General features: G+C 51.2%; 1 protein-coding gene and 1 pseudogene across 3 annotated transcripts; both read left to right on the top strand.

Annotated features, from left to right (window-relative positions):
- Positions 1-7,319: 7,319 nt before the first annotated feature.
- Positions 7,320-16,760, top strand: Gprin2 (G protein regulated inducer of neurite outgrowth 2). Of its 3 annotated transcripts, none has more exons than XM_036199541.1 (2): positions 7,320-7,542; positions 12,840-16,760. In XM_036199541.1, exon 2 carries the CDS (start codon positions 12,846-12,848, stop codon positions 14,211-14,213), a length of 1,368 nt encoding a protein of 455 aa, XP_036055434.1. In that variant the 5' UTR covers positions 7,320-7,542; positions 12,840-12,845; the 3' UTR covers positions 14,214-16,760. The 3 variants fall into 3 exon arrangements, with proteins under 3 accessions (XP_036055434.1, XP_036055436.1, XP_036055435.1); XM_036199543.1 differs by lacking the exon at positions 7,320-7,542 and adding an exon at positions 7,858-7,913; XM_036199542.1 differs by lacking the exon at positions 7,320-7,542 and adding an exon at positions 9,040-9,128.
- The window catches only part of LOC118591173, a 41,959-nt pseudogene continuing 31,763 nt past the window's right edge, over positions 15,849-26,044 (top strand).

Below are 26,044 nucleotides of genomic sequence, written 5' to 3'. Positions count from 1 at the left end.
TCCTTCTCATATATGACCCATCCCTGGGAAAGACAGCCCTGAGATTCCTCATGCAGGGCTCACATCTAGCTTCAAGTCTGGGGAGGGCTTGCCTGCCCCATCGGGTCTGCATGTGCTGCGGTATGATATAGTCATGGTATCATTCATTCAGCAAACCAATGTTAGTAAGAACGGGATAGGAAGATTGGGAGCTCCCATCAAGAAGGGAAGCAGGAGTTGTCAGACGTTGGTGGGCTAAAATTATGGATTCCCAGGGAGTGGAGCAGATCCCTAGTGATGATTTCCTCTCTGGGATTTTAACTTGGGAGTTGATTAATCGGTTCCATGGTTTCCTCTTTGTTCCATCTTTTATCTGAAGTGGGCAATGAACTGTGCTCACTTAGAGTCACACATCTTTGTAGCCTTCTTCCTGTCAGAAAAGCCTTGATGATAGTGGGGCAGAGATGCTTAAGTGGACAGAAACACAGGCTCTTCCTGGAGAAGCTCTTTGTTAACATGCATCCTTTAGAGCTCAGCTGCCTTCCTACCTGTTTGCTTCCACTGTTTCGAATGGGCAAGCAATGAAATTAAGCCAGAAAACCATGGCCTCTTATTGATCAGACATATTCTATGTATGACATCCTTAACCTGACATCAGCATGAATATTCATCTTGGTTTGGAAGGAACAGCTTTGGACTGGTCTTGGCCATTCATCTGCTCTCATGGTCAGGCTTAGCGACCCTTAATCAAAATGGCTGGAGAAGGCACCTCCATACTTGACCTACTAACACAACTTCTTAGAGACTTCTTCTGTGTCTTCCCCAATTTATGGTACAGCATGGTTGTACTCATTCTCTCCTACCTTGGCCTGTGCCTCGTGAGCTCTGTCCATGTACTTCCAACTCATACAGGTCTTTACAGGAAGGCAAGGGGCAGCTGAGAAATGCCAACACTCTGAAGTTCCCAATCTTCTCTCTAAAGGCAAAAGGTGACTTTTTGGGTACTGTAGGGACTGGTGTACCATGTACTGTGGCATGGCACAGCAGGAGCTTCTAGCTTTCCAGCCCACTTCCTGAATTATTTAGAAACTTTTAAGTTTTGTCATAGTTAGGATTTCTGTTGCTGTGATAAAACACCATGAATAAAATCAACTTGGGTAAGAAAGGATTTATTCAGCTTTCACTTCCACATTACAATCTATCACTGAGGGAAGTCAGGGCAGAAACTCAAACAGGACAGGAAACTGGAGGCAGGAAGTGATGCAGAGGCTGTGGAGGAGTGCTGCTTATTGGTCTGCTCCTCCTGGCTTGCTCAGTATGCTTTCTTATAGAATCCAGGACCACCAGAGGTGACACTACCTACAATGGGATGGGCCTTCCTGCATTAATTATCATCCAAGAAAATGCACCACAGACTTGCCCACAGGCCAATCTGGTAAGGACATGCTCTTGATTGGGGTTTTCTCTTCCCAAATGACTCAACTGTGTCACATTGACATAAAAGTAGCCAGCACAAGCTTTGTATCTCTTCCAGATATAAACTCTACATTTATTAGTATATAGGCTTTCCTTCTGGAAGACAGACCCTGTCCCAAATAGTGGTTGACATGGAGTAGAAGCCAACTTCTCTTTCATGTTAAATCTTGTCACAAATGGTCTAGAGCTGATAGGCCAGCACATTGTTGGGGCATTGGCTCTGACACCTCCAGGGTCCTGTCTTCATTGGAATGGTATAAACAAGATTCATTGCGTACATGGCAGAGGGAAGGAATAGAGCACATGCTTCTGAAGAGTATAAGCAAGAAGCTGCACACTGTTTTCGCTCACCTATCATGGGGCAGAACACACCCCCACAGCTTGTTTCATGGTACCTGGGAAATGTAGTCAGCGTTCCTTGACTAGAGGAGTTTCCATAGATGAGGAGAGAGTATACTAGGGTTGGTCAACAGCATCCATCTCGGGGTTGATGCCTAAATGAAATGGAGGGAATGTGGGGAGCTGGGACACATGTCATTAGAATCTGCTCGTTGTGTGCCCTGGACCTTTCTATTTCCTTCCATTGCTGTGATCCAATTGTCCATTTGTCCATCTGCCATCAGTCTCTCTGAACTCCTCATAATGCAGGCCTTGGGGCAAAGGCACCTATGAATCAGTCCAGCATGGACTTTGGGCTCACAATCTGGGACTCCTACTTATTTGGGACTCAGAAAAATTGTAGAGTTTAACTAATGTGGAATAGGTATTCTCGGATAAGTCCATCCATCCATGCATCTATCCATGCATCTATCCATCCATCGTCTGCCTACTGTATACCTGGAGAGTTAGTGTCTTTTATTTGTAGAGCTCATGGTTAAAGGAACCTATTGCAATGTAGGGCTATTTTTGTTAGAAAACCAGATACCGCTGAAGCTTTCTCCTCCTCAATCATTGACACAGTGGTCCATTCCAACTCATCATCCCTCTGGAAACTACTACAGATACTGCACACTGGCCCACCCTCCCGCTGAAGAGCTCTTTTCCTTTGGCCCTAGGCAGGTCAAACAGGGTCAAGAAGATTTTAGTATGTGAGCTTTTTAGATTTCAAGATTTTTAGATTATATTTTTATGTCAGGGTTACCAGAGGAAAGAGAATGAACCACTCACGATTGTACTATTTCTTCTTGCTCCTGTTACATTAAAAACAGGAAAGATGCCTGCCTTTCCTCCTCCTCAACTCCGTCTGGATCCCAGCCCTCTGGAGACTACACAGTAGTGATCCCATGCTTTTGTTTCTATCCACTTCCTCTCTCTGCAGATCTGACTCTCTCGATGTTGAACATGCTCAATTCAGCACCATGCCACAACTCCCCTGTCTGTTTTCAGCCACTCTACCTCCATTCCTCTTTTGAGGGCAAGCATGGTGTGTGTGTGTGTGTGTGTGTGCGCGCGCGCATGTGGGTGTGTGCTTGTGTATGTATGTGTGTGTTCTCAGTGGGGCAATGGGGTTTCCAGAGAGGCATTCTCACAGAGGAGCTATGATGGCTAGTCTTGCATGCATGTATGTGTGTATATTTGCATGCACTCGTGTGTGTGTGTGTGTGTGTGTGTGTGTGTGTGTGTGTGTGCATGTATGTGTTCTCAGTGAGCAATGAAGTTCCCAGAGAGGCATTCTCACAGAAGAGCTATGATGATTAGTGTTAATTGTTAACTTGACAGAATCTGGAATCACCTGGGAGATGGGCTCTTGGTAAGGCCTATGGAGATTATCTTGATTAAGTTAATTGATGTGAGAAGATCAATCTTAATTATAGATGGGACAATTCCCTAGGCAGGGGATCCTGGGCTGGATGAAGTGGAAGTGGGCTGAGCAGTAGCGTACGTTTACTGTGCTCTGCTTGCAGGTTATGAATATGATGCCAGCAGCTGCTTCAAGCTCCCACTGCCTTGACCTCCTGCCCTAGTGGACTACATCCTAGAACTGTGAGGTAGAATAACCCATTCCTCTCCCAAGCTGCTTTTATCAGAGTATTTTATCACAGCAACAGGAAAAGAAACTAAGATAGGAGCCAAGTGCCGCCTTCTAAGGCAGTAACAGGGTGTGACGTCAGGGAGCTTTGCGTCCTCTGGCTCCTGTCTTGCAGAGACAAGCTGGCTCTTCGAAGTCAGCTTCCAATGGTGCTTCCTGCATTCTCCCTACACACAGCCCTTTTGCTTAACTTAACCAGAATTAATTGTGTTAATTAATATTCAGTGTATTAAAAATCAAACAACGGACTGGGCAGTGGTGGTACACTCCTTTAGTCCCATCACTGCTGCAAGCTGCAAGAATACATTATAGAGATTCAGCTGTATGTAGTAAATTTATGCCTAGAAAGGAATTTTTCTAGAGGGAAGCCATTTATCGGGGAGTATTTAGTGTTATTCAGCTTTTAATGTATCAGCTGTCTTCTGCTATGAAATTCTTGTGCGCTCATCTACTACTAGGCCATATGACAAACAGTTAAGCTTCTCAGACCTACTGCTGATCTACTAGGTAACACCCCTACAGAGCCTAGGAGACAAGCAGACTGTAGATGCATAGCTTTGTTTCTTGTGCAAATGAAGCTCCTTCAGGCCTAGTGGCATCCCAGAGCTACTGACTCAAGACAAAAGAGTTTTTTGTATAACCAGGTGCAATAAAGACTGGAGCAGAATTCCTGGTCCAGTCAGAGTCCCGTGGCTGGAGAGAAGAGAACAAGGCAGAGTTTATGTAGATGGTAGGGCAGACTGGCTTTGGGCGAGGAGTAAGGAGCAGGGAAAAGTTTTGCAGACTGTAGGTGGATTTGAATCAGGTCAGGAGAGGAGAAGAGGAAGGAAAGATGGAGGATGGAAGGATGGAAGATGAGGATGAGGCCAAGCGCGGAAGAGCTTAGTTATTACTAGGGCTATGAGAGGGCAGGAAAAGAAGGGACAGAGAGGACCTGAGTGTCAGAACGGAACTGAAGCTGTGTAGATAGAAATTTGTCTTAGAGAAATAAAGTAACAGATGAAAGAGCATGGTGTACATAGATTCGTCTCCCTCAGATAACCAGACATAGTGTCTTCCCCAGGACCCTGGGAAGGATTTTCTCAGGGCAGGCCCCTGGGAAAATTCTGATACATCACTCGGGAGGCAGAGGCAGGCAGATCTCTGTGACGTAGAGGTGACCCTGGTTTATGGAACAAGTTCCAGGACATCCAGGGCTACACAGAGAAACCCTATCTTAAAAACAAACAAACAAACAAACAAACAAAGGGAACAAAACCATGTAAATTAAAAACAGCTTTCTTGACCCTCATCTTTCCTTCTAGTGACATCTGTCTTCTCTTCTTTGTGGCCAAGCTTTAGTTGACTAGGTACATAATGTGCCAGTGTCTCCTCTCCTAACTATTCCTGTACCTACTCCAGGAGTGTCTGCCTCCCGCAGCTCTCCGAAAAATATGCTCTCGTGCCCTGGGTCACTCAGTGTACCTGTCTTCTTCTGTCCTGTTTAGGCCCCAGTCTTTGCCACTTGGTTTCTCATCACTGGGTCCCTAAGACTCCTCTTACTCATCATTTTCTCTGAAGATCTTACCCCTGAGACGTTAGAGGTCACCTCTGTGTCTATGATGCTCAGACCTCCTAAGAAACTCCTGCTTCTCTACTGAGTGACACCAGTGTCTCAAAGGTGCCCACTATGAGCTTCTAAGAACATTCCATGACTGTTCCTCTTAGCAAACGGCATTGGCCTATATAGTTATCAAGCTAGATACACCGCCCCTTACCACAGTGCTCTACGAAGTCCTGTTCCTCCCCACTCCCGACAGTCCTAGTGTGTACCTCCAGATCCCAGCACAGGAGGGGCTTGGTAAATATGTGATCAGCTGAGTGACAGCCGCAAGAACATTGCAGAGAACACTTTCACAACTCCAGACTCCTCTCAGCCCACAAGATAGGGCTTAATTACCACTGCTTATCAGATGAAGAAACTAATTCCCAGAGAGATGAACAGCCTGGGTGTGGGATCACAGGGTAAATGAATATGTTGGAAGTTGGAAGTTCCTATCCCAGGCTCTCCCTGAGTCACTATGATAGCCAGGGCAGCCTCCTTGCCAAGCAATGGGACCAGTGAGCCAAGAGGCTAAGAGCAAGGTGATGTTCAGAGGTCCTGGTGCCAACCAGACCACGCCTGGGTGTATCTAGTATGGCAGACATCTGCCGACATCCAACCCTGAGCAGGCTTCCTTGGAGCATATACGGCAAGGTTCTTGTCTGGATGCCTTGGTACTTAGGAGCCCATGGCTTGGGGCCTGGGTCTGACTGTCAGTGTAGCCACAAATAACCTCATTCCTTGTTGGGATTCAAGTGACTTCTCTGGAATGGGAGTATGAGTATGAGAAGAGCAGCAATTCCTGGGAAGGACGGGCATTGGCCGGTGACCCTGCACAGAAAGCTTATATAGGCTCTTTGGTCAGCTTCCCTCAGGCAGGCTGAGAGTCGTGGGGGAAGCACGAACCTGAGGCCCCCATTACACCTGTTATTTTTTATAGTGCTCATCTCTTCCAGGATAGCTGAACTGGAGAGAATGCGCTGAGACTCTGGTGGAAAGGAGTGACCAGGGAAATCTAGGTCTTTCTGAGAACATAGAGATCCCCCAGCACAAAGATGGTGTTGGCTCCCCATAACTGTTTGGAAGATGCATAGACAACCCCAGGCATATTGGGGTCCCTGGGGCTACTGTCAACAAAGGAGGGTGACACCGCGACTCAGAAGAACCCCAGGATCCTCTTACCATGTCGTCCTGGGTACCAGGTTACCAGGAATTCCTTGAAGGTGACTGGGTCTGGCCAGATCTGGGTAGGGTGGCTTCCTGTCCTGTGTGTCTGGGGATGTGGAAGGAATGTTATGGGTTCCTAGGTCTCCCAAGGGACCAGGCATTGCCAGAGTCCGTGGAGTTTTTAGGAAGAGACAAGGAAGGCTGGAGGAAGGAAATATCAGGGTTCCAGGAAATTATAGAAGAAGACTCCAGGCTCTAGTGAGGTCTGTGCCCCTGGTAGTCACTGTGCGTGTCAGTTCTTGGCATCCCTGTAGCAGACTGGGAAACTGGAGGCCTCAGTTGGATTGGGTCAGAGGGCAAGGGTGGAAACGGTCCTGGAGTGGATGGGGTGACAGGATATCAAGAATACTGACCTTGAAGGACGTGGCTGAGGACGTAATTTTGGGAAAGGAGACTGTGAAGTTGGGGTCTGGGGCTTGGGCAGGTGTTCCGAGGACTAGACAGATCGTTAACCTGAAAGGTCTGGGGTCAAGCTTGGGTTTCCCCTGAGGTGAGTGTGGAGCTAAGAAGATAGCATTGCAGCGTCCAGGCCTGATGAATCCCTAACTAGTAGCTGTGGAACTACAAGGCCGCAGGAGAGCAGGACCTGGGGGAAAGGTCTCTAGAGCAGGGTCTGAGGCCTGAGAATTTCAAAAGGTAGGAAAAGGATGAAAAGGACATAGGGGCAGGTCGTTGAGGAAAGGGTGTGCAGATCCTGGTGCCAGAGGGAAGAATTGAGAAGGCAAAGAAAGCTCTAAGGGAGTGAACCTGGGACCTGGAGGACTGTGAGGAGCTAGCCATGCTAGGTGGATCACGGCTGAGACTGGGACCAGATAGCGGCGCCCTTTGGGGGGCGGGAGACTGGAACACACCGGCTGGCTGTGCCAAGAGGGATGCAAAGATGGATGATCCCACAGTGGGAAAGAGCCTTGAGAAGGGGTCGGGAAGGGGGCTGGGCGCTCTTGGGGGCGGAGCCTAGAGGAGTGGGCGGGGGGCGGGGGCCGAGACAGGGGGGGGGGCGGGACGCTGTGGCAGTGGAGAGGCGGGGCGCGCCCAGGTGGGAGAGCCGCCCCCCTCCTCCAGCGCCCCTGCACCGGGTACTGGTGCCAGCTTCCCTGACGGCCCCTTGGCAGTGCGGGCTCCGCGGCCGGCTGCACCTCGGCGGGCCAGACCCGGAGCGGCTCGGGCTCCATCTTGGTGCCGGGCACCTGTGGCGGCAGCAGGAGCAGCGCTTCCGTCGGCCTGCGCGGGCCCCGGCGGCGGCGACAGGGTGAGAGGCTAGCAGTGGTGGGTGCTAGGGTGGGGTGGGTGGCGCTGCCCCTTCCTGCAACCCTGAACCCACTCCTCACCGCTGCCTGCGCCGCATTCCTCTGCACCGTCGCCTCCCCTTGCCCTCTCCGGTCCTCTTTTCCCTGTCTCCTCTGCCCAGCCTCCGGGTGTTTTTGTTTGTTTGTTTTTTGTTTTTCTCTGCCCCGGACCTGTGTCCATCGGCCTCCACCCCGCCTCCCTTTGCTTCTTCCCTCTGGGTTTCCTCCTCTCTTCCATCCGCATCCGCCACCCTGTCCTCTGTTGCCAGCACCCCGCCCTCTTCTGCCAGGGAGCATCCCTACCCGCGAGCTCCCTGCCCCGTGTCCTGGAAAGGTCTGTAGCCTAGTTCTGAGGCTTGTGTTGGGTCCTTCTCCCTAAGACCCCTGTGGGCTTTGCACTGGAGGTGCGGGGAAGGGAGTCCTGGCCAGGGAGGCTGCGTGGTTGGGTGGTGCGTTCAGGCCTTTGCCCGCAGCAGGGGCGGCCTGTGTTTGGCATGCAGAGTGCTGCTGTGTGTATGAACGCTCTCTCCTGCAGGCTCACACTGCAAATCGGCCTGTGCCTTGATCTCTGGGGTGACCACAGTGAGGCATGTGCCCATGCTGGGGCACTGTGCTGGGGAGTGCAGGTAGGATCACAGTGGCCACGTGGGCTGCTTCCATGATGTGGCGGCTGACCCACTCTTAGCACCTCTAAGGGAGTGAGCAAACCCTCCCAGGGCTTAGCTCAGGCTCAGGCTCTGAGACTCTTAGGGGTTTAGATCTCTCCATGGTGAGCAGGGTGGCGTCTTGGAGGGTGTTGCCCCACACTTACCCGAGAACCCTTTCTCTGCATCCTGTCTTTAGGCGCCATGCCATCTTGATGAGGCTAGAAGCTAGGAAGGGCTGATTCCCCGCCCCCCCCCTACCCCCAACCGTTGTAGGAATGCTCCCTGCTGCGTTCCCCAACTTCGGCCTGAGTGTGCCTGTTAGGCCCTTTATTTGCTCTGGAATGGATCAAACCACCTGCTGTAGGTGGCCACACCCTTCTATACTAGGGATCTGAGGGATTTGTAGGAGGTATATCTACCTGGCCCGTGAATAACTTCTGTATTTTAGTACTGTGGCCAGTCCTGGTTCTTCGCTCACCCCCTGCTCCCTCCTTTATGGACTTGTTTTTCATTTCGTGGCTTTCTGGACACAGAGGCCGCCATCTAAGCACCTGCTGCTTAAGAGGAGAGAGCTTACATGGATGACATAGTGTGGTCTGCGATGGGCCTCTTAGAAGTCTTTGTGGATACATCCCAAAGGTCTGAACTTCTCAATTAGGGTGAGGATCAGACCAAGTAAAGCCAACAGTCTCAGGCTGGGCTAGTCTGAAGTTTCTGAAAATTGGGGGGGGGGGGTGCTTATTCAAAATGGCAATGACTGCTTGCTGCATGTGAGGGTGGTTGATTCTTTAGTCATTGACAGTAGAACCTGAGGCAGCAGAGCAGTCCAGCAGTGACCGCAGGACACCAGCCACAGCCATCACAACTTTCGTATTAAATGAGGCCAGAGAAAGAACATCAAGGTATTTCTCAAGGCGAATGCATCTGCCTTTTATGTTATGCTAAAACATCTTCCCAGGAGAGTGTCTGTGTGTGGGTACGTGCATGTGAGTATAGATGCCTACAGAGACCAGAGACATCTGATCCTTTGGAGCTGGAGTTGCACATGGTTGAAAGCCACCCAAACATGGGTGTTGGGAATCTTAGGTTCTTTTCAAGAGCAATGTGTGCCATCAACCACTGAGCCATCTCTCCAGCTGCATCCCAGGATCTTTTTTGGGTAAAACTAGAACCTGCCCAGGACTGTAACATGGCTTTCTAGGCATGTGGCATGTACACCTCAGCCTTGTATACATGCACAGTCTACGTAGATGAAGGTTTAAAATAGGCCCTGGGAGACTAAGTGTGGTGATGGAGCACCAGAGAAACTGGTAATGTCACAGACAGGTTGAAGGTAGCAAGAACTGGAAGACAAAGCTTACTGTCGGGCATCTTGGTGGTTTCCTAAAAGGGTGGTATTGTTTCTAGCACTTTTCCAGTGCTAATTCCTACAATGCCGTGGTCTCAAGTCACTGTGAAGGAGGAGAAAAAGATGATTACCTCATGCCATTATGCTCAGTCCTCACAGCAACCTTGTGGGATAGGACTAGCTTTTCAAGGGGAGTTTTCATACATGTCACAGTGTGGTCTGAGTTGGCACCTTGACCATCCTACTGAGCATTCCTAAGGCCCAGATTCCTGGGCTGGGGCAAATACTGGAGCCTCTGACCAAGTGGATCTCTTTGGCTAAGCTAGTCTGGAAGTTTCTGCAAAGCTGGGGTTTTTAATTCAGAATGCCATTGGTGGCTTGCGTATGTGAGGGTGGTAGATACACTGGTGAGCTTTATATTGGCCATCTGCAGCTGTGGGTTCCTTGACAGTTTTCAATTGCTCCAGGGCTGAGTGTTGTCATTGGCCACTTGTAGAATAAATGAGGCCACCAATAGATGCATAGCTTTCCACTGGGGTCTCTGTGGTCGCTGGTCTCTCTGGGGGATGGGCTGTGTCTGGGGAGGGGGTTGAGATTCCCTCAGTCTTGTCCCACCTCTGTCCTCTAGGGGCCAAGAGACTGGCCTGTTTATTGTTTTATTCCCTAGGGGGATCCAAAGTAGTGGATCTCACCGAGGGTTGGTTGGATTCCTCTGATGGGTTTCCTTAGGGCTCTCAGACCCCATGGTTGTGTGGTTGTCCCCCTGCCCACAGATGCCACTTGGTGGCCATAGGACTTTCAGTCTGCAGGTGTCTTTCTGCCCTCCTTACTCCAGGCAGCCTAAAACTCGGGCAAAGTGGGAGGGTGGTGGTCAAGCTTTGCTCCCACTCATTTGCTCCCTTGGAGTGTCATGGACACCATCGGGAGTACAGAGGCAGGGAGAGGTACTGGAACGCCAGGTGTTACAGTGCTCAAGTCCGAGCTGTGCACTGCTCGGAGGCCCTCACACACTCATGGGCTTGATTCCTCACGGAGCCATGGGCTAGCCCTGTGCCCTTGGTCAGGTCAGTAAGCTTCTGAGCTGTGGCCTCATTTGTAGAATGGGGATGATGGATTGCATCATGAGGTTGCTGGGACAGCAGAATGAGAGAGACAGTGTTTGCAGGGCCTCGGGCCCGAGCCTGCAGCATCCAAAGTGTTATTGTCATCCTTGCCTTTAGCTTTGGCGCTTACCCCTGTTTGTTAGTGTGAGCGCTCCCTGAGGGCAGCAGCAGGCTAGAACCTTTTCTTTACCACCCATCCAGTCTGGCTCTGGACCCGAGGAGCAGCTGGCATGGGACACTCCTTACCAAACTGACTGTGCTCAGTGTGGCTTGGCACACTACAGTGACCATTAGCCACATGCAGCCAGTTATTTAAGTTATGTATTGGAAATTCAGTTTCTTGGTCACAGTACTTGCCTGGCAGGTGCTCAGGTGCCACATGTGACTTATGCCCACCCTACTGGGCAGGGCAAGGGTTAGCCTTTCCATCACAGACTCTGTACTTGGGCTTCAAGACTACCCGTACTGTTCTGAACTTGAGACAGGGAGCTGATTCCTGTAGCAGAGGTTGAGTTCAGGAGCACTGCCATGTTCCATTTTGGGTGGCCTTGCTCTCCGGGCTGGGTGGTTGGTTTCCTGTCACTCTTTATCAGCCTAAGGCAGGTGGGGAGGATTGGGATTGCCTAAACCAAAGCTGTTGCCTTCTGTGTCTGTCTTGCCTCTCTAGCCCATCCCTCCTGACAGGGAGTCCCAAGGTGATCTTCCCCATTTGACAAGGACTGGCCTGGCCCAGTTATCCCTGCCCTCTGGCCCTGCCCATGTCCCGACCTGTCACTTTCCTGTGTCATCCGACTATCTGCTCGTACTTCTGGGCACCACCCTCTCTCCCCAGCCTTGGTTTCCATGATAGTTCTCCAGAAAGTTTTCTCCCACTATCCCTGCAAGTTCCTTGCCTTGGCAGGGCCTTTCCTCAGACAGTCTGGGGCTTATCTGCTCCTCCATGGCCTTTTTTTGAAGTTCATTCGCTCTGTCTGCCATGTGGCAGCTGTCCTTTGAATGCCAGCTGAGCGTCAGAGCAAAGCGCTAATCTGATGGTAAATAACACACCATAATAGTCCTGACTCTGCTAACTTTGGGCTCTGGGGAGACAGGCTGAGGGTCAGCCAGAGCGTTCTGTCCAGGCTCCATGATGCTGAAGCCAGGGATGGAGACAGTCCATGTGGGCCAGCCAGGAAAGGTTCTCAGGAGGAGATGGTGAGGTGGGAAGGGGGTTGTGTTGAGTTTAGGCAGCTCCGGGTGTGGTGGTGGATTTTGTGCTGGAGTAGGCACACTGGGAAGAGAGTTTGACATTTTGCAGAGAGTATGTCTGATTTTTACCATTGGGGATCTTTTTCTCATGCCTGGATGGTCATCCCTAGGAATAGCCAGAAATGATTGCCACGTTCCCAGCTGCAGAGCAGTGAGTGCAGCATTCAGCAGGGGTTCAGGAAATGGCAGCAGATGAATGAGCAAATGGGGTGAGGGCCGGCATTAAGGGATGATTGCAATGTCTCCCTTTCTTAGGGGTAGGGTGAGAGTCAGGAACCTGTTTCCCTTTGCCTCTGACAAGACGGTCTGAGATATGTCCCAGTTCAGTAGGTCAGGCTAGAGAGGATGGGAGAAGGGCAGGAGGAGAACCAGGGAAGTTCTCAGCATATCTGGTATTCATTGCTTCCTCACCCCACAACCCTTCTCCGAGGCCCTACTCTGTACCCAGGAGGCCCCAGTCCCTATTCAAGTGGATGCTGCCAGTCCCAGGAATACTCAGCTGTGCTGGCTTTAAATCTGCGGTCTTTCTGTGTTGATTGGCTGAGAGCTGGTTCCCCAAAGCCTCCTTATGATGCCACATGCCCACTCTTGGGTTCCCCTCCCACTGGCCCCCACACCCACACCTATCTCATAAGTACGGTAAACAGCTCACATGGTGGTGGCCTCCAGGGCCCGTGTCTGGAGTAGTGATTCTTAGATATTTGCAGTGTCATCTATGCATCCCACGGCAAAGCCTTGATTTGAAGTGTCTGGCGTGTGTCTGATATCCTTATGGCTCTGATCAGTCAGGTCGGCTGGGACTGAAGCTGCTTCCTCAGTGTGCCTGGCACAGCGTAAGCTCAGAGAAGAATGAAGCTGAGGTGCCAACACCCAATTTGGCTTCACTCACTTCCTTGTTTTTTTTTCTCTTGTAGGCAACCATGAGTTCTAGCCACCCTGAACCAGGAGCCCGGGAACCCCAAAGTCCCCGCCCTCAGCTTCTGTCCCAGAGTTCCTCCAGCTTGCTGTGTGAAGGCCAGGAGCAGAGGCCAGAGCTGCGCAAGAGTGTCAGCAGCACTGTATGGCAAGCACAGCCGGGTGAGGCCAGCACTAGTCCCCGGACTCTGGAGGAAGAGGGGTGCCAGACTGAGAGCATGGAGCGAGCGCAGACCTCGAGCCCTCGGTCACAGGCCGGGGCTGGAGGCCACTGGAGAAGCAGCACCGTTGGCAATGTGTCTACCATGGGCGTCGGAGACCTGTGTCGCCTACGGGCCCCTAGTGTGGCATCTGTGCAGAGGAGCCACTCAGACCTAGTCCATAGCACCCAGACCCGGGGGCATGGTGGTGCTCAGAAGGCCAGCCTCAGCTGTTCTGCCCTTGGCAGCTCACCTGTCCAGAGGGCTCAGCTGCAGCCTGGAAGTGTTACCGGTCAAGATGGCCAGACCCCTGCAGGCCTGCACAGTGACCTGGCTTCAGAGGACGGGACTTCTAAATCAGCCTGCATGTTGGGGGAGAGTCAGGTGTTAGTGCCAACTGTGAAACTGGAAGGTCCAACGGATCTCATCAGCAGTCTCCAGGGTGGAGCCAAAGCTACCGGACAGCTCTCTACCACTTCCTGCCATGCTCTGCCCCCAGCAGCTCTGCTCTGCACGGTGAGGGAGGCTGCAGCTGGTGGTTGCTGTCATGCCCTGCCTGCCACAGGCATCCTGGCCTTTCCCAAATTGGTGGCATCAGTGAGTGAGTCTGGGTTGCAGGCTCAGTGTGGGATGAAATTCCACTGTAAGATGCCTGGGGGCATTTCTGGGCACCCTCACTGCTGTGTCCACCCTTGGGGGCCTACAGGGCTAGCCACAGAATCTGGCTCCAGGACCAAAGATGTGTGGACCATGACCTCAGCCACTGACTTGGCCTTGGGTGTGTCATCAGCCCAGGATGCTGGGGTTCAGGTAGCTCCAGTGGCAGCCTGCAAGGCTGTGGCTACCAGCCCATCCCTGGAAGCACCTGAGACGCTGAACATATTCCCAGAGGTAATGCTGGGCTCAGGCCTTCAACAGGCCTCATCACCCGTGAGGGAAGTGCGATGGGATGCTGAGGGCATGACATGGGAGGTATACGGAGCCTCAGTGGACCCCGAGGTGCTTGGCATTGCCATCCAGAAGCACCTGGAGATGCAGTTTGAACAGCTGCAGCAAGCACCAGCCAGTGAGGACAGCCTATCTACAGAGGGCCGCAGGGGCCCTCTGCGGGCTGTCATGCAGTCGCTGAGGCGCCCCAGCTGCTGTGGCTGCTCTGGAGCTGCTCCCGAATGAGGAATTGTGACCCTGAGCTGGCCTTGACTTGGTCCAGTGACAGTCACAGCGGAGACTCTGTGTCACCAGAACCCACCCACCCTCTCACTTGACCATCAGCCCTGGGCTTGCCGTTGCATGCAGCTGGGCTGTCTTCTAAGGGCTTGATTCCCAGGAGCCACTTCTCCATTCTGGCCTCTGGACTTTGGGACAGGGTTTTTGCATTGCACACCCGCAAAATCCTGATTTCTTTCCTGTAAAAGTACTTAACCGTTTGTTTAGTCCGTCCTCCGAACTTTGCTGTTACTCCTCTTGGTGGTTTTATTTTTAATAGCATTGCTAGGAAGTAATGACTTGTGACATTATGCAGGAGGTCCAGGTGGCGGGGATTGTCTTGGTCCTTAGAGAAGTGACATGCTGGAGGCCTCCTGCCTGCCATATCCTGTGCTCATCACCTACCTTGTTGAGGTTTCACCCCTTTTCAGATGTCACAGCAGAAGTCTGGCAAGGATCTAGCTGATGAGCTCTGAGGTAGACAGTTCGATATATTATGGGAGGTTTAGAGCTGGGGCTAGCTGAACCCTGGTGCTGGCCGGAGACATAGAACTGGGTCAGTTCAGTGTAGCTGGCGACAGGAAGGACTAATTGAATGCATAATCTCTGCCAGGTTCTGAGGGTCTGTGAGGAATGAGACACAGTCACTGCCCATGGAGTGCAGGAACCAGAGCGTTACAGAAGGGCTGTGTGTATCACTTGGAGGGGGGTTCCAAAAGCCTGCCCCTGCAGGTCACTGTATCAGGCCCCCTGCCTCAGGAAGTGGAGACCAGGTAGCCACCTGTCCCCAAATGTGTTGCAGTACTTGAAAGGGGTGCCTTCCTCACCCCACTCCATTGGCTTTTATCCTAGCTTGTGCAGTTCTTCTGGGAGGGAGCTGGCCAGGAGGCCAGGGCTTGGGGTTCCCACCAGATAGGAAATGGCTAGAGAGGAGAGGCTCTGAGTGTCAGGGTTAGAAATGGCCTAGCATGGGCTAGGCAGTAGGGGCCAGTAGATTTGGGTCAGGGAGAGGGGACACAGCCTTAGCTGCCTGATTTTATTACCCAAGGGCTTCTCAAGGCCCAGGAGGATTGGGGTAGTCTGTTGAAGATCCTAGGCTCCTGGAATAGAGCCCCTCAGGTCATACATGTGAAATAGCTCTGGGGTTAGGTAGAATCAGGGCCTCAGATTTAGCCATGTTCCTGTAGGACTGAAGCTCTTATAAGTTGTGTGAGGGGGCGGGGCTGAGGCCACTCCTGGGACCCTGGGGCCTGAAAGATGGCTTATCTGCAAGGTCCTGGTGCTCACTGAAGTAGGGGAAACTCTGCATTGTGCTTATGGTTTGGAAGAGGAATGGCGGGTCAGTGGTCAAAGAAACAGGCAAGATGGGCTGGCTTTCTGGGTGAGGAGCATCAGACTTCCTGGTACTATGCCTTTCCCAGGGAGCAAGCACACCCCTTAAAGTTCTGGGCCCATGTGAATATTGTGTGATACAAGGCAAGTACTTTGTGCTCTGGGGTATGGCGTATGGTCACCTCATCTCCGTCACACATGGGTAGCAGCAGCCCAGCCTTGGAGCCTGAATGGGAGCGAGTGAGTAGATAGCTTTGGGGATCTGGGGCAATGCCACCTTCACACAGGGCCACAGCTGAGAAGGCTATTGACACAGAGGGCCTGGGCAGGTGGGTGCCATGGAGACAGGTTGGAGATGTCTGTTCTGCTGAAATATGGTGAGCCACTGTTGCGGGTACCATTGGTGTTCATCAGCTGGGAGGCTGGCTGACAGCATCTGCAGAAGGTGGGGAAAGATCCCCACACCTGTGTGTACAGTCTGTTCAGTGAAAAGAAGTCAAGGAGGCTGAGATCCTTTCATCTGGGGCAGGAGGACAGTGAGGCCACTTTCTGGGACAAGCGAGTGTGGGTGGGCAGGCTCTGGAGGTCCACGTGAAGGGACACACACCACAGGGCTTGCCTGTTGATAGTGAGACCTATTGTACCCAGACCTTCTCCTCTACCACATGCAGCTCTCAAGTTCATTGTTGGGCAGATTGTGCCAACCTGCAATTCCCGTGCTGTACCTGGTACCCAGATGAAAGCCAGGGTGGGCCCACTGTGGTCAGGACAGACCAGCCAGCCACCCACTTCATCCTGATCTGATATCAGCTTCATCCTGACTGAGAAATGTCTGTATGATGGTGCTAGAACCCAGCCCAGCCTGTGTGTTGGTGGGAACCCCTGGAACACCCACTGTACCAGCTGTAAAGCCCCTGTTCCCAGGTCTGCCTGTGGCGCCTGTTGACTTAATTTCTGAACTGGACCCATTCTTAGTCCCTTATGGATCCCCTCCTGGGTAAGGCCTGATTTGGGCATTGGACCAGGGACTGTTGAACATGGTCACTGACTTTCCTTATAGACTTCTGCTCTTGGACTCTTGATTTCTGGCTGGGCTTCTGGGGTTCCCCTTGGAGGTGGTGGACTCACTGTCTATGTTTGTCTGCTTTTGAATGAAAAATAAATACAAGTTGAGAGATCAGAGTTTTGCCAGGCCTTGGCAGAATTGGGGCATTGGGCATGCCTAGTCTTGTTTCCTTTGTTCTGGTAAATTCTGTCCTCTGAGGCATAAACCCCAGAATTCAAGGGCTCTGTGTCCTGGTGGGTTTCCTCCCTGTCTTCCCTACCCCATTCTGTCTAATTATTCTCCTTCTGAGGCACCTTGGTCCTTGGACAGCTGAAGCCTGGCTTCCTGGGGCTTTCCACCCCTAGGACTGCCTTCCTGTGGGTAACACACAAGGAATGCAGGCCTTGTCTAGTTCCAGGCTGCATCACTCTCTCAGGGAAACACTTCAAATGTAGGCTCTTTACCCGCTGGTGGTCGCAGGAGGGTAGGGTGTAGAGAAGGGCCCTCTTCCCCTGTGATGTCACCTGTCCCAGTCTCTGTCCCCTGGATATGTTAGGTTATTATTTGACAGCGGCTGAAGTAGGCCCTCCCCATGTAGGTCCTAATAATTTGGGCTTGGGTGGGCCACCATAGCCTAGGGGTTTAGAGCTGGGGATTGGACTCTGGATTCATACTGATGTTCATAAAATCTTGGTCAAGGCACCAGCCCTGGAGACCTGAAACTTCTTCAGCTCTACATTTTTGGCTTGTGGGAATGAAGTTGCATGACCTGGGCTCCAGTTAGTGCTGGGCTCACATGTTGGTGTTGCCCAGGGGTTCATGGCTGCAGGATGGGCTACTAGCTCTTTGCTGCTGGCCTGGTTGCTCCTGTAGCCCACATCCCATTCCTTTAACATTCCTCCTCATCCCAGGTTCTTCACCCCCAGTTTTGTGCCCTGTATAGGACATGTGCTTTCTGGCTGGGAAGCCTCTAAAATCAGTTCCAAGAGCCACACAGAGGAGGAGATCGCTCCCTACTGGTCTGTTGAGGTGAGAAGACTGAGGTAGGGAAGGATAGAAGCCAAGCAAGGATGCGACTTGAGGCCAGTCTAGACCCTTCCAGGGTGGACAGTAGACCCCAGGTGTGGTAGCCCTCTGCATGGAGCCCTAAGGTCTGTCCCAAAGGGAGGGAGTGCTGTGTACCCACAGGAATGTGCATTTGTGCCCACATCTGCCCATCACCCGGTCCGTACGGCCTGTGGTCCACAGACCGCCCAGGCCTTCCTCTGGATATGGTTAGAAACAGTTCACCCATGCTGCCAGGTGACCTTGATTGAAGGTGAAGCTTGGCATCTCTCCATGTTGAGTTCTTTCTCATTTGTCATTTGGCCTGGCCCAGTTTTATCATCTGAAGCTATGACTAGTCCTTTACGAGTGCTCATCCAACGTGTCAGGCGGGCTAGGGCCACCGTGGTGTCTAAAGCGTGGCACTGGATTACTCTAATGTCATCTTGGTCCCCAGCACCCCTCCCCCACAATCCTCGCAACCATCATGGGGGAGTCATTCAAGGCCAATTTGTTAAAATCAACATCACCTAAGTCCAGTCCCAGGACTCTCTCCTTCAACAAAGAAGGAGGCTGGTGTGGCCTAATTGGGCTGCCTCTTCCAGGTTTACCTGCTTCTGTTTGACACACTGTTGGAGATCATCGAGCTAAGATTTAGACTCCATCTTCTTGTTTGGGGAACAGAGGCCAGCTCTACTCTCAGCCTTGGCACACCTGCTTAGCCTCCTAAAAACTGTTCCTGGCACATGGGGCTTAAGCTCCTAGTTTTCTGGAAGGTGACATTGAGGGCCAGCAAGGAACCTCCTTACTATCTGTTCTTTAGAAACCTCATTGAGCCCTACAGTTTGCTCACCTGCTTTGGAGGGAGTCCCTGGAAGGACCCGAGAACCATGTTGACTTGTAGGATTGGGAGAACACAGGATTTGTGCTGGGTCTGTGGTCACAGCTGTAAGGGCACCTGGAAACGTTGAACTTGTTAAAAAACCAAGACAAACCAAAGTGTCGCAGGCAGATTGGAGGGGGCAGCTGGGCAGTGTCTGACTCTTACTGCAAGAGCTGGCTGGGCACATGTCACCTTTGCTATCCTTGAGCCGTGACTCTGCAGGATTCATGCTGAGTCATGGGCCACCCTCCCCCTCGCTGCCAGCCAGAGACAGTGCAGCAAGGAGGCAGATCTGGGTCCTGAAACATGAGCTCTCCAAACAGATATCCTAAAACCCATCTTCTGTGGCCTCATTTTATTAGGAGGGGGTGTGAATTGGGGGCTTGAAGCTTAGACTGTGACGTGTGTTCCCTTTTAAAGGTACCCACAGACTTGCCTAGTCTGTCTTGGCCTGGGACGCTTCATTTCACTTTCTGAAGAATAACCCTAGAGTGCCCTTTTTGCAAGGTGTCTGTGCAGGCAAGGGCAAGGTGGCCTCCTACCCTCTTCCCCTCCATGCTCTTTCTCCAGAGTCTCTTCCCCTTTCTGTCTCAATTCCTCTTGTCCCTAGAACACTGTCTCTCCACTATCCCAATATCCTTGTCCCTGGAGCTTCCTTCAGTTTATGGCAGGGCCTGTCCTGCCTTGGCTCTGTCACCCAAACCTCAGTCTTTCTCTTCCTGTGATCTGGAGCATTTCCTCTAGGCCAAGGCTTGGTCTGGGTCTCAGTGTCCTTGATTTTGGAGGCCTAAGCCCTTCTCCTCCACCTGTTTTCTTTCTTTCTGGACACACACTAAGGACTGTGTTTACAAAAATGCTTTCTGAGCAGACCCTTAGACAGGTAGGCCTCACTGGGGTCCCTCTGCTGGCTTCCCATTGCCCTGGGCCAGAAGTAGAAATTGTTTGTCAGTGGTCCTGCTGGGTGAATGCAAGGACTCCAGGCTGACTAGAAGGGCATCCCAGGAGTTCTAGGTTTGCTGGGCCTACTTGCTGGCATGAGGTGGGTCTTCTCTTCCTTTGAATGTTCAGAATCTTGCTCGGCTTGATAGGTTTGAGTGTGGTTTGAGCCTCCTTGTGGGTGGGCTTAGCAACACTGTCCTATCCTGTGCCTTTCCTGTGTGGAACTGGGCTCCTATCCAGGAAGTCACGTCTAGAGACTGGGTCAGAAGATTTCTGACTTTGACGCCATGTACCTACATCTCCCTTCTAGACCTGAGTAGGGCGGAAGCAAGGAGCCTCTGTCAGGCTGGAACTTTCCACATGCTCCCCAGAGCTAAACTGGGCTGCTGGAGCCCAGGGGCAAAGAGAGAATGGTCTTCTCACCTCGTACCCTTCTGTCCTCACGGTAGCTGTCTGTCTGTCCCCTGTTCCTGCTCTTCTTTCTTCAGTTTTAAAGGAAGGTCTGAGAAGACAGTGGGCATGGGTGACATTTTGTATGTTTGCTTCCTGGATGCTTTACTTTGAAGAGTTTCTGCTTTTCTTATCACAGAGCTGGGGGTATGAGGGAGGGAAAAGGTTTCTTGTGCAGGTTTCCATTCCTAAACTCACCGTGCATGGCTTATTTTTCTTGAGGCGGGCACTCCTCTGGGCAGGGCAGCGGCTAGGAATGTGGTCACAGATCATTGGCCTGGGAATAGTGCAGAACATTGCTGAGGCCCAACTCAGCAAGGAGAGCCATGCTTTAACAGAAATTTTACCGTTTATTTTTTCATTAGCTTGGGCTTTAAGATATTACATTAAGCCATTATTTGTCTTAACTACAAAATCTTCTGGCATTCCTGTACAGTTGGTTCCTAGCCGCTGCCTAATTTCCTGGGCCAGGCTCTTGAGTCCCCTCCTGCTCTGGAACTGGGGCTGCAGCATACACTGCAGCTCAGAGGGGTGACCAGATGCCCCCTAGTGGGAAGGTGGGGCATAGCATGGGAGCCACCTGCTGGGTGGGGAGTGGAAACAGTGATGTATGGGCAGTGTCCAGCTTCTCTGTGAAGGGTGAGGCTGCAGGGTTGGTGGGTGGCCATCTGGGCAGGCATCTCTTCACTGCTGAGTCCATTTCTGACACTTAACCCCTTAACACTTCCTTCCTGTGGGGGCTCCGGTCTGATCTGAACCACAGTAAGAGGGTCCAGAGAAGACAAAGATAGGGAAGGCAGAGCCAGGGCAGCAGCGTAAGGCACTGTTGGAAGGGACACCACTCTCCCTAAACCTTCCACTCCATATGGACTCCGTGAGTGAGGGGCTGAACGGGAACTTGTCCCTCCCACCTAACCCACGTGGTTACGTAGATCTAACTTTGGCCTACTTTGCCTCTCAACTTACCCAGAGCCTCAAATGTGCTGGGTTGTCTCACCCAAGATGGTCTCCCCAGGCCTGAGGAAAGGGTGTGGACAGTCAGGGCTCTCCTTGATCTGGGCATGTCTGGCAGAAGAGGCCAGAGGGAGGGGATTAGGAACGGGGTGGATGTGAAAGTGAGCCACCACTGGAGGTGACTGGGAGAGTCAGACTGGGCCTAAGGCTCCTTGTGGGGAAGCAGCATCTCTGCTGCCTAGGTGGGAGTCTAGAGGGTTTAGAGAGTGCACCTGCTCACGGATAGTGGGTGAGAGGACAGGGGGATTTCACCAAGGAAGTACAGAGGATGGGTAGGCATGGGAATGAAGAGTAGGATGTGAGCAGGTGCCCTGGCTTCTCTTCCTGAGTGTGGGGCAAGCGCTCCTCCCTCTCCGTGTTCACATGGTGGCTCTGGGGTGCTGTCTTAGGCTCTCCTGACTTCGAGTAACTGAATTGTGAAGTGAAAGTTACCTGAATGTTAGAATGCTTCCTCCCCACTTAAGAATTCAGGAAGTCTCTGGTTCCAGGCTTGGTTCTGTGACTCAACACAGATATCAAGGAGTCACGTTCTTTCCAGCTATCTGCTCTACCATCTTTAGGGGCTTAGTGAGGGCTGACCTCATGGTCACATGATAGCTGCTGCACCTCCAGGCATCTTGTTCTCATCCAAATCTGTCACAAGAAGATATTGGCACACATATTAAAAGATTAAAAATTGGGTTTCTTAGTCTGATTCATAAAATAATTTAAAAATGGTCCCTGGAGTAAATTTGAGGGCAGTTTTACTGGAGTGAGGAGGGCAGGAAAACCGGCAAGCTGTAGGTCTGAGCTGTTGCCAGAAGGAAGGAGATGGAAAAGATGAAGACCGGGGAGAGAAATCCACACCGGTTGATTAGACCAGCTCCGGTCTGCTGTGGAGGTCAGTCAGTACAGCTTCAGAAAAAGAGGGAGACATCCCAGAATGCCTGGGAACTCCTACCCAGGCTTTGGCCAGTATCGGAAAGAAAAAGAAATAGAAGACAAGGAGAAGTTATGTTTTTACGAGTAACTCAGGAAAGTAAGCAGGTGTACAGAGACATTCTGTGAGCATTTGCAGTGAGGGCGGGTCCTTGGAGGGACAGGGGCATCATGTCATTCAAGGGATAACTTTAGTCTCTCACGTTAGCATGCCTTCAGGTAAAACAAATCGGGGAGGGAAGTTGGGGGTGGTCCTTGCCAGGTGATTGACAGGCCAGCTACATTAATCCTCAGACAGAGGGGACAATAGCATAGAATGCTTGTCTTCTGTCTCCTGACCTGGTAACCAGTGGTCTCTTTATGACATCTGTGGTTTTGAATGTCATCTAGTGGGACTCCTGTGGCAGGCAGCTTTTTCAGACTGGCTTCATCACCTTCCTCTATGCCTTCGTGGCTTGGGTACGAAGCCATGTGTAAGTCTTCACCGCTTATGAGTAAGAATGCCATGCTGACGCCACACAAGCTTATGACAGCCTCCCCCTCTCCCCCCATGGATACTGGTACCCTCCTGAGACATTACCTGGGCGTCCTTAGCTAAAGGACTTCTAGTGCCAGACTCTCTCACCTGGGACGTGAGTTAACAACGAAGGGGGTGCTGGTTGACCACATATCCTGCTCCCCACTCCCTCCCCTTCCTCTGGTCTGGGCATCAGAGAGCCTGGCTGCAGACTCCTGCTGTGAAAGCTTCCCTGGCCTCAGACAGGAGCTCTCATGTTTGCTGTGTGGGCTCTGAGCCCTCTCTTCAGAGACCCTGCCATGCTGTCTGTCTGTGTGTCTGTCTGTATATGTGCTGGCCTGAGCTCTCCTTGGAGCCTTCACCATGGCTATTGCCTCTCTGTCTGTCTGTCCATGACGGTAGTAACTTTCATCATAAACTCTGTACTCCTGTAATACATCCCAGTGTCCTTGAATCCCCTCTGAAGCCGTTCAGTTTGTTCACTTCCTTTTAATGCTGAGCTGTACTTTATTGTATGGCTGCACCAAAGTCTGTCTGTCCTGCTGAAGGACATCTTGTTTGCTATGTTTGGGATTCATAAATAAGGCTTCTACAAACATCATCATACAGATGCGACGCAAGTCCAGTTCGGTTGGGTAAATTCTCAGGAGCGTGGATACCGGGCTGAGTGGTAAGGGATACTGGGCTCTAGCAACTCCCAGTTCAAAGCCGTCTCTCCCAGCAGCCGCCCAAATCTGTGTTCCCACTAGCAAATAGGACAGGTTTATTTCTCATCTTTGTTATCTTTAGCTAACACAAGCTAAAGTATCACTGTGTACAAAATGTCGTGGCTGTGTGTGAGACCACCTGTAGAGTAACTTTTCATCCAACAATATATCAGCAGATCACTTTTCAAAAAGAATTTTACCCACAATGCCTGAAAATGCTCATTTTCACACCCAGTTTGACTGCGTCCTACCAAACTTCAGTATTTTGGCAATTTGACAAGCGAAAAAGGGTATTTCCCACAAGGCTTTCACTGCGAGCCAGTGACATGGTGTTCTGTCCGACTGCCTGAGTGAGATTCTTTCTCCGGTGACTTTCAAGATGTGTAATGTTGGGCAAGTTACTGAATGTCTCTGGACTTCAGTCCCTCCGCCTATAAAGTGAATTAAGCAGCTGTCCTTGTTAATTGGACTTGAAGGCTCAAAGGTATCCATCATGTAAATGCTAACACCGTCCCTATCTCTAAGTAAGTAGTAAATTAATAAATATTATTACGTATTATGTTTGTGACAGTTTGGGTTTCTTGGCCTACGATCTGGCAGTTCATATAGATTCCTTATTTTCTCTGGATTTTTCTTTTGCATATTAATTGATTGGAGCTCTTTGTGTTTTAATAAATTTCATATATACACCATTTGTATTTTTTTTTATCAAAGTGTTTGATTTTGATGTTTATATTTTATATTTATTTTTCTCTGGGACACAGTTCATGCAGCCCCACATTTCCCATCTATGTTTTCCTTTTGAGGACAGTCACATCAGCCAAGCCAATGTATTTTTCAGTAAGGGAAGGGCCTGGCTGAGGCAGGGCAAGCAACCTGCCTAAGGACACCAGGGAGGTAGTGTCTAGTCCAGACCTTCTCTTGGTTTCTTAGGTTTGGCCTTTACTCTTAGAAAGAGGAGAGGAGTTTAGAGGGTTAGGGAAGAGAAGGTCTGAGTCACCAAGATAGGCAGCTTCAACGTGTCCCCCTCTTAGAACCCAGGAGCTTGGGTCCCTTGCTCTGCTAAATTTGGACTATTCAAATGGAGGATATGAGTTCACCAAGAAAGACTCCCTGCTTGGTTTGTGGTTGAAGAACAGGTGTGTGTGTGTGTGTGTGTGTGTGTGTGTGTGTGTGTGTGTGTGTGAGAGTGTGTGTGTGAGTGTTCATGTAGTATTTTGAGATCGGTATAGCTTCAAACTGAAGCTCTTCCTGACTTCTGAGTGATGGCACTACCAGCGTGAGCCTCTAGGCCTGGCTCAGTGTGTCTGATCTTGGTCAAGTTCCCCAGCATCGGAATGTAGAACAAGACTTTGAGCTGGATGAAAATGATAGTCAGGCCTCAGCTGCTCAGCTGTCTGTTTCACAGTGCTCCTCAACTTGTGAAGGGCTGTGTCCTCATCAACTCAACGTGTTCAAACCTGGCCTAAGTAAAAAGTGCATTTAATATGTGCTACCTCCCTCAGCCCTGGCTTAGCGAAAGCTCAACCTAGCGCATCCTATCCTTTTCTGGACTCTGTAGCATTCTCTACATCTCCCAAGGTTGGGAGCCAATGAAAAAGCCTGTGGGTATACCAGAGCCTGGCTGGCAGTTTTCCTTCTGGGTGGCTCAGGGTCCTTGACAGTGGTTACTAGTCTCATGGACTGAGTGTTTGTTACATGCCAAGCACTATTTGTTTGCTTGTTCGTTTATTTGCTTATTTATTTATTTATAGATAGGGTCTTACTCTGAAGTCCAGGCTGGCGTAGAACACATGCTTCAGTCCCGCAGGTCCTGGAGTTACAGGTATGAGCCACTGTGCCTGGCTTCCCTCATCTTCATTCTTACTACTCTAGTTCTCTCAGCCACAGGAAGTGGCACATTAGTCCATTTCCTAAATGCTGCAGGTCAAATAACTTACAAAGAACAAGACTTATTTGGTTCGTGATGCTGAAGGCTAGGATGCTGGTGATCAGGTGGCCATATCCGGTAAAGCTCTTTTTGCTGGTAGGGATTTTGCAGTCGACCACAGATTAGCACCTAGACATAATGTCCTATGTTCCCTAGTCTCCTTTCCTGCATTTCTATAGCCACAGTCCTATGGGGTCAGGGTCCCACCTTAACAGCTTCAGTTAGTCTCTGGATGAGCCCCATCATTCCCGCTGTGTAGCGTGGAGACAAAAACCAGCAGGCCAGGGGCGTGCCCGAGTAACGGGTAGAGCTGGCACTGCTCCCAAGCCCGGCCTACCACTACCGGGCCACTTGTCAAGGTTTGCAGTAAATCGGTAAGTTGCACAAGAAACATGGCTTTGCAGGACCTCCTCTTACAGGTCATCTAGTCCAGCCTCAAGTCAGGCCAAGCCACCAGGGCTGTCCAAGGCTCTCACACCATCGCTTTCCTCTTTGTGGTTCTCAGCCTTGCTTCTACATCCTGGGCATCCTGTCTAAGCCCAGAAGCCTCTCCTGATTGAAGGGGCCACTGCTGTACCCTGGAAGTCTCTGCCGGGCTAGCATTCTAAAATCATCCTTCAACCACTCATTCTGTAACCAGCACACTGGGGAAACGGCCCAAAGACCAAGCTGTGGCCTTCTGTATAGTCTGGAAGCTGCTAGCAGAGAGGGAGCGGCTGAGCTCAGCCCAGTGCTGGTGGCACCTGCCACCACCTGTAAGGTGGCTGGTGCTGTGGTCCAGGCTGAGGGATCAGAGAAGTCACCTGGGCAGAGGCAGAGGCCACTGAGGGAGGAAGGAGGTTGCTTCTGGGAGGTTCTGAAGTGGTGGAATGAACCAGAGGAGGTGTGGAAGAGCCCCAGGGGAGATGAACAGCCGGGCAAAAGAGCGGGAGATGCCTGATTGGTGAAGGGAACCCTGGGCAGGTTTCAAAATGGAAACAACTGTCCTGATGTTTAGGACCAGGACTCTTCTGCCTGAC

This window comes from Onychomys torridus, chromosome 9 (genome assembly GCF_903995425.1).
Source record: "Onychomys torridus chromosome 9, mOncTor1.1, whole genome shotgun sequence".
In the NCBI taxonomy this organism is placed as follows: Eukaryota; Metazoa; Chordata; class Mammalia; order Rodentia; family Cricetidae; genus Onychomys; species Onychomys torridus.
Note: the sequence above shows the minus strand (reverse complement) of the source record. Positions and strands in the feature narration are given on the sequence as shown.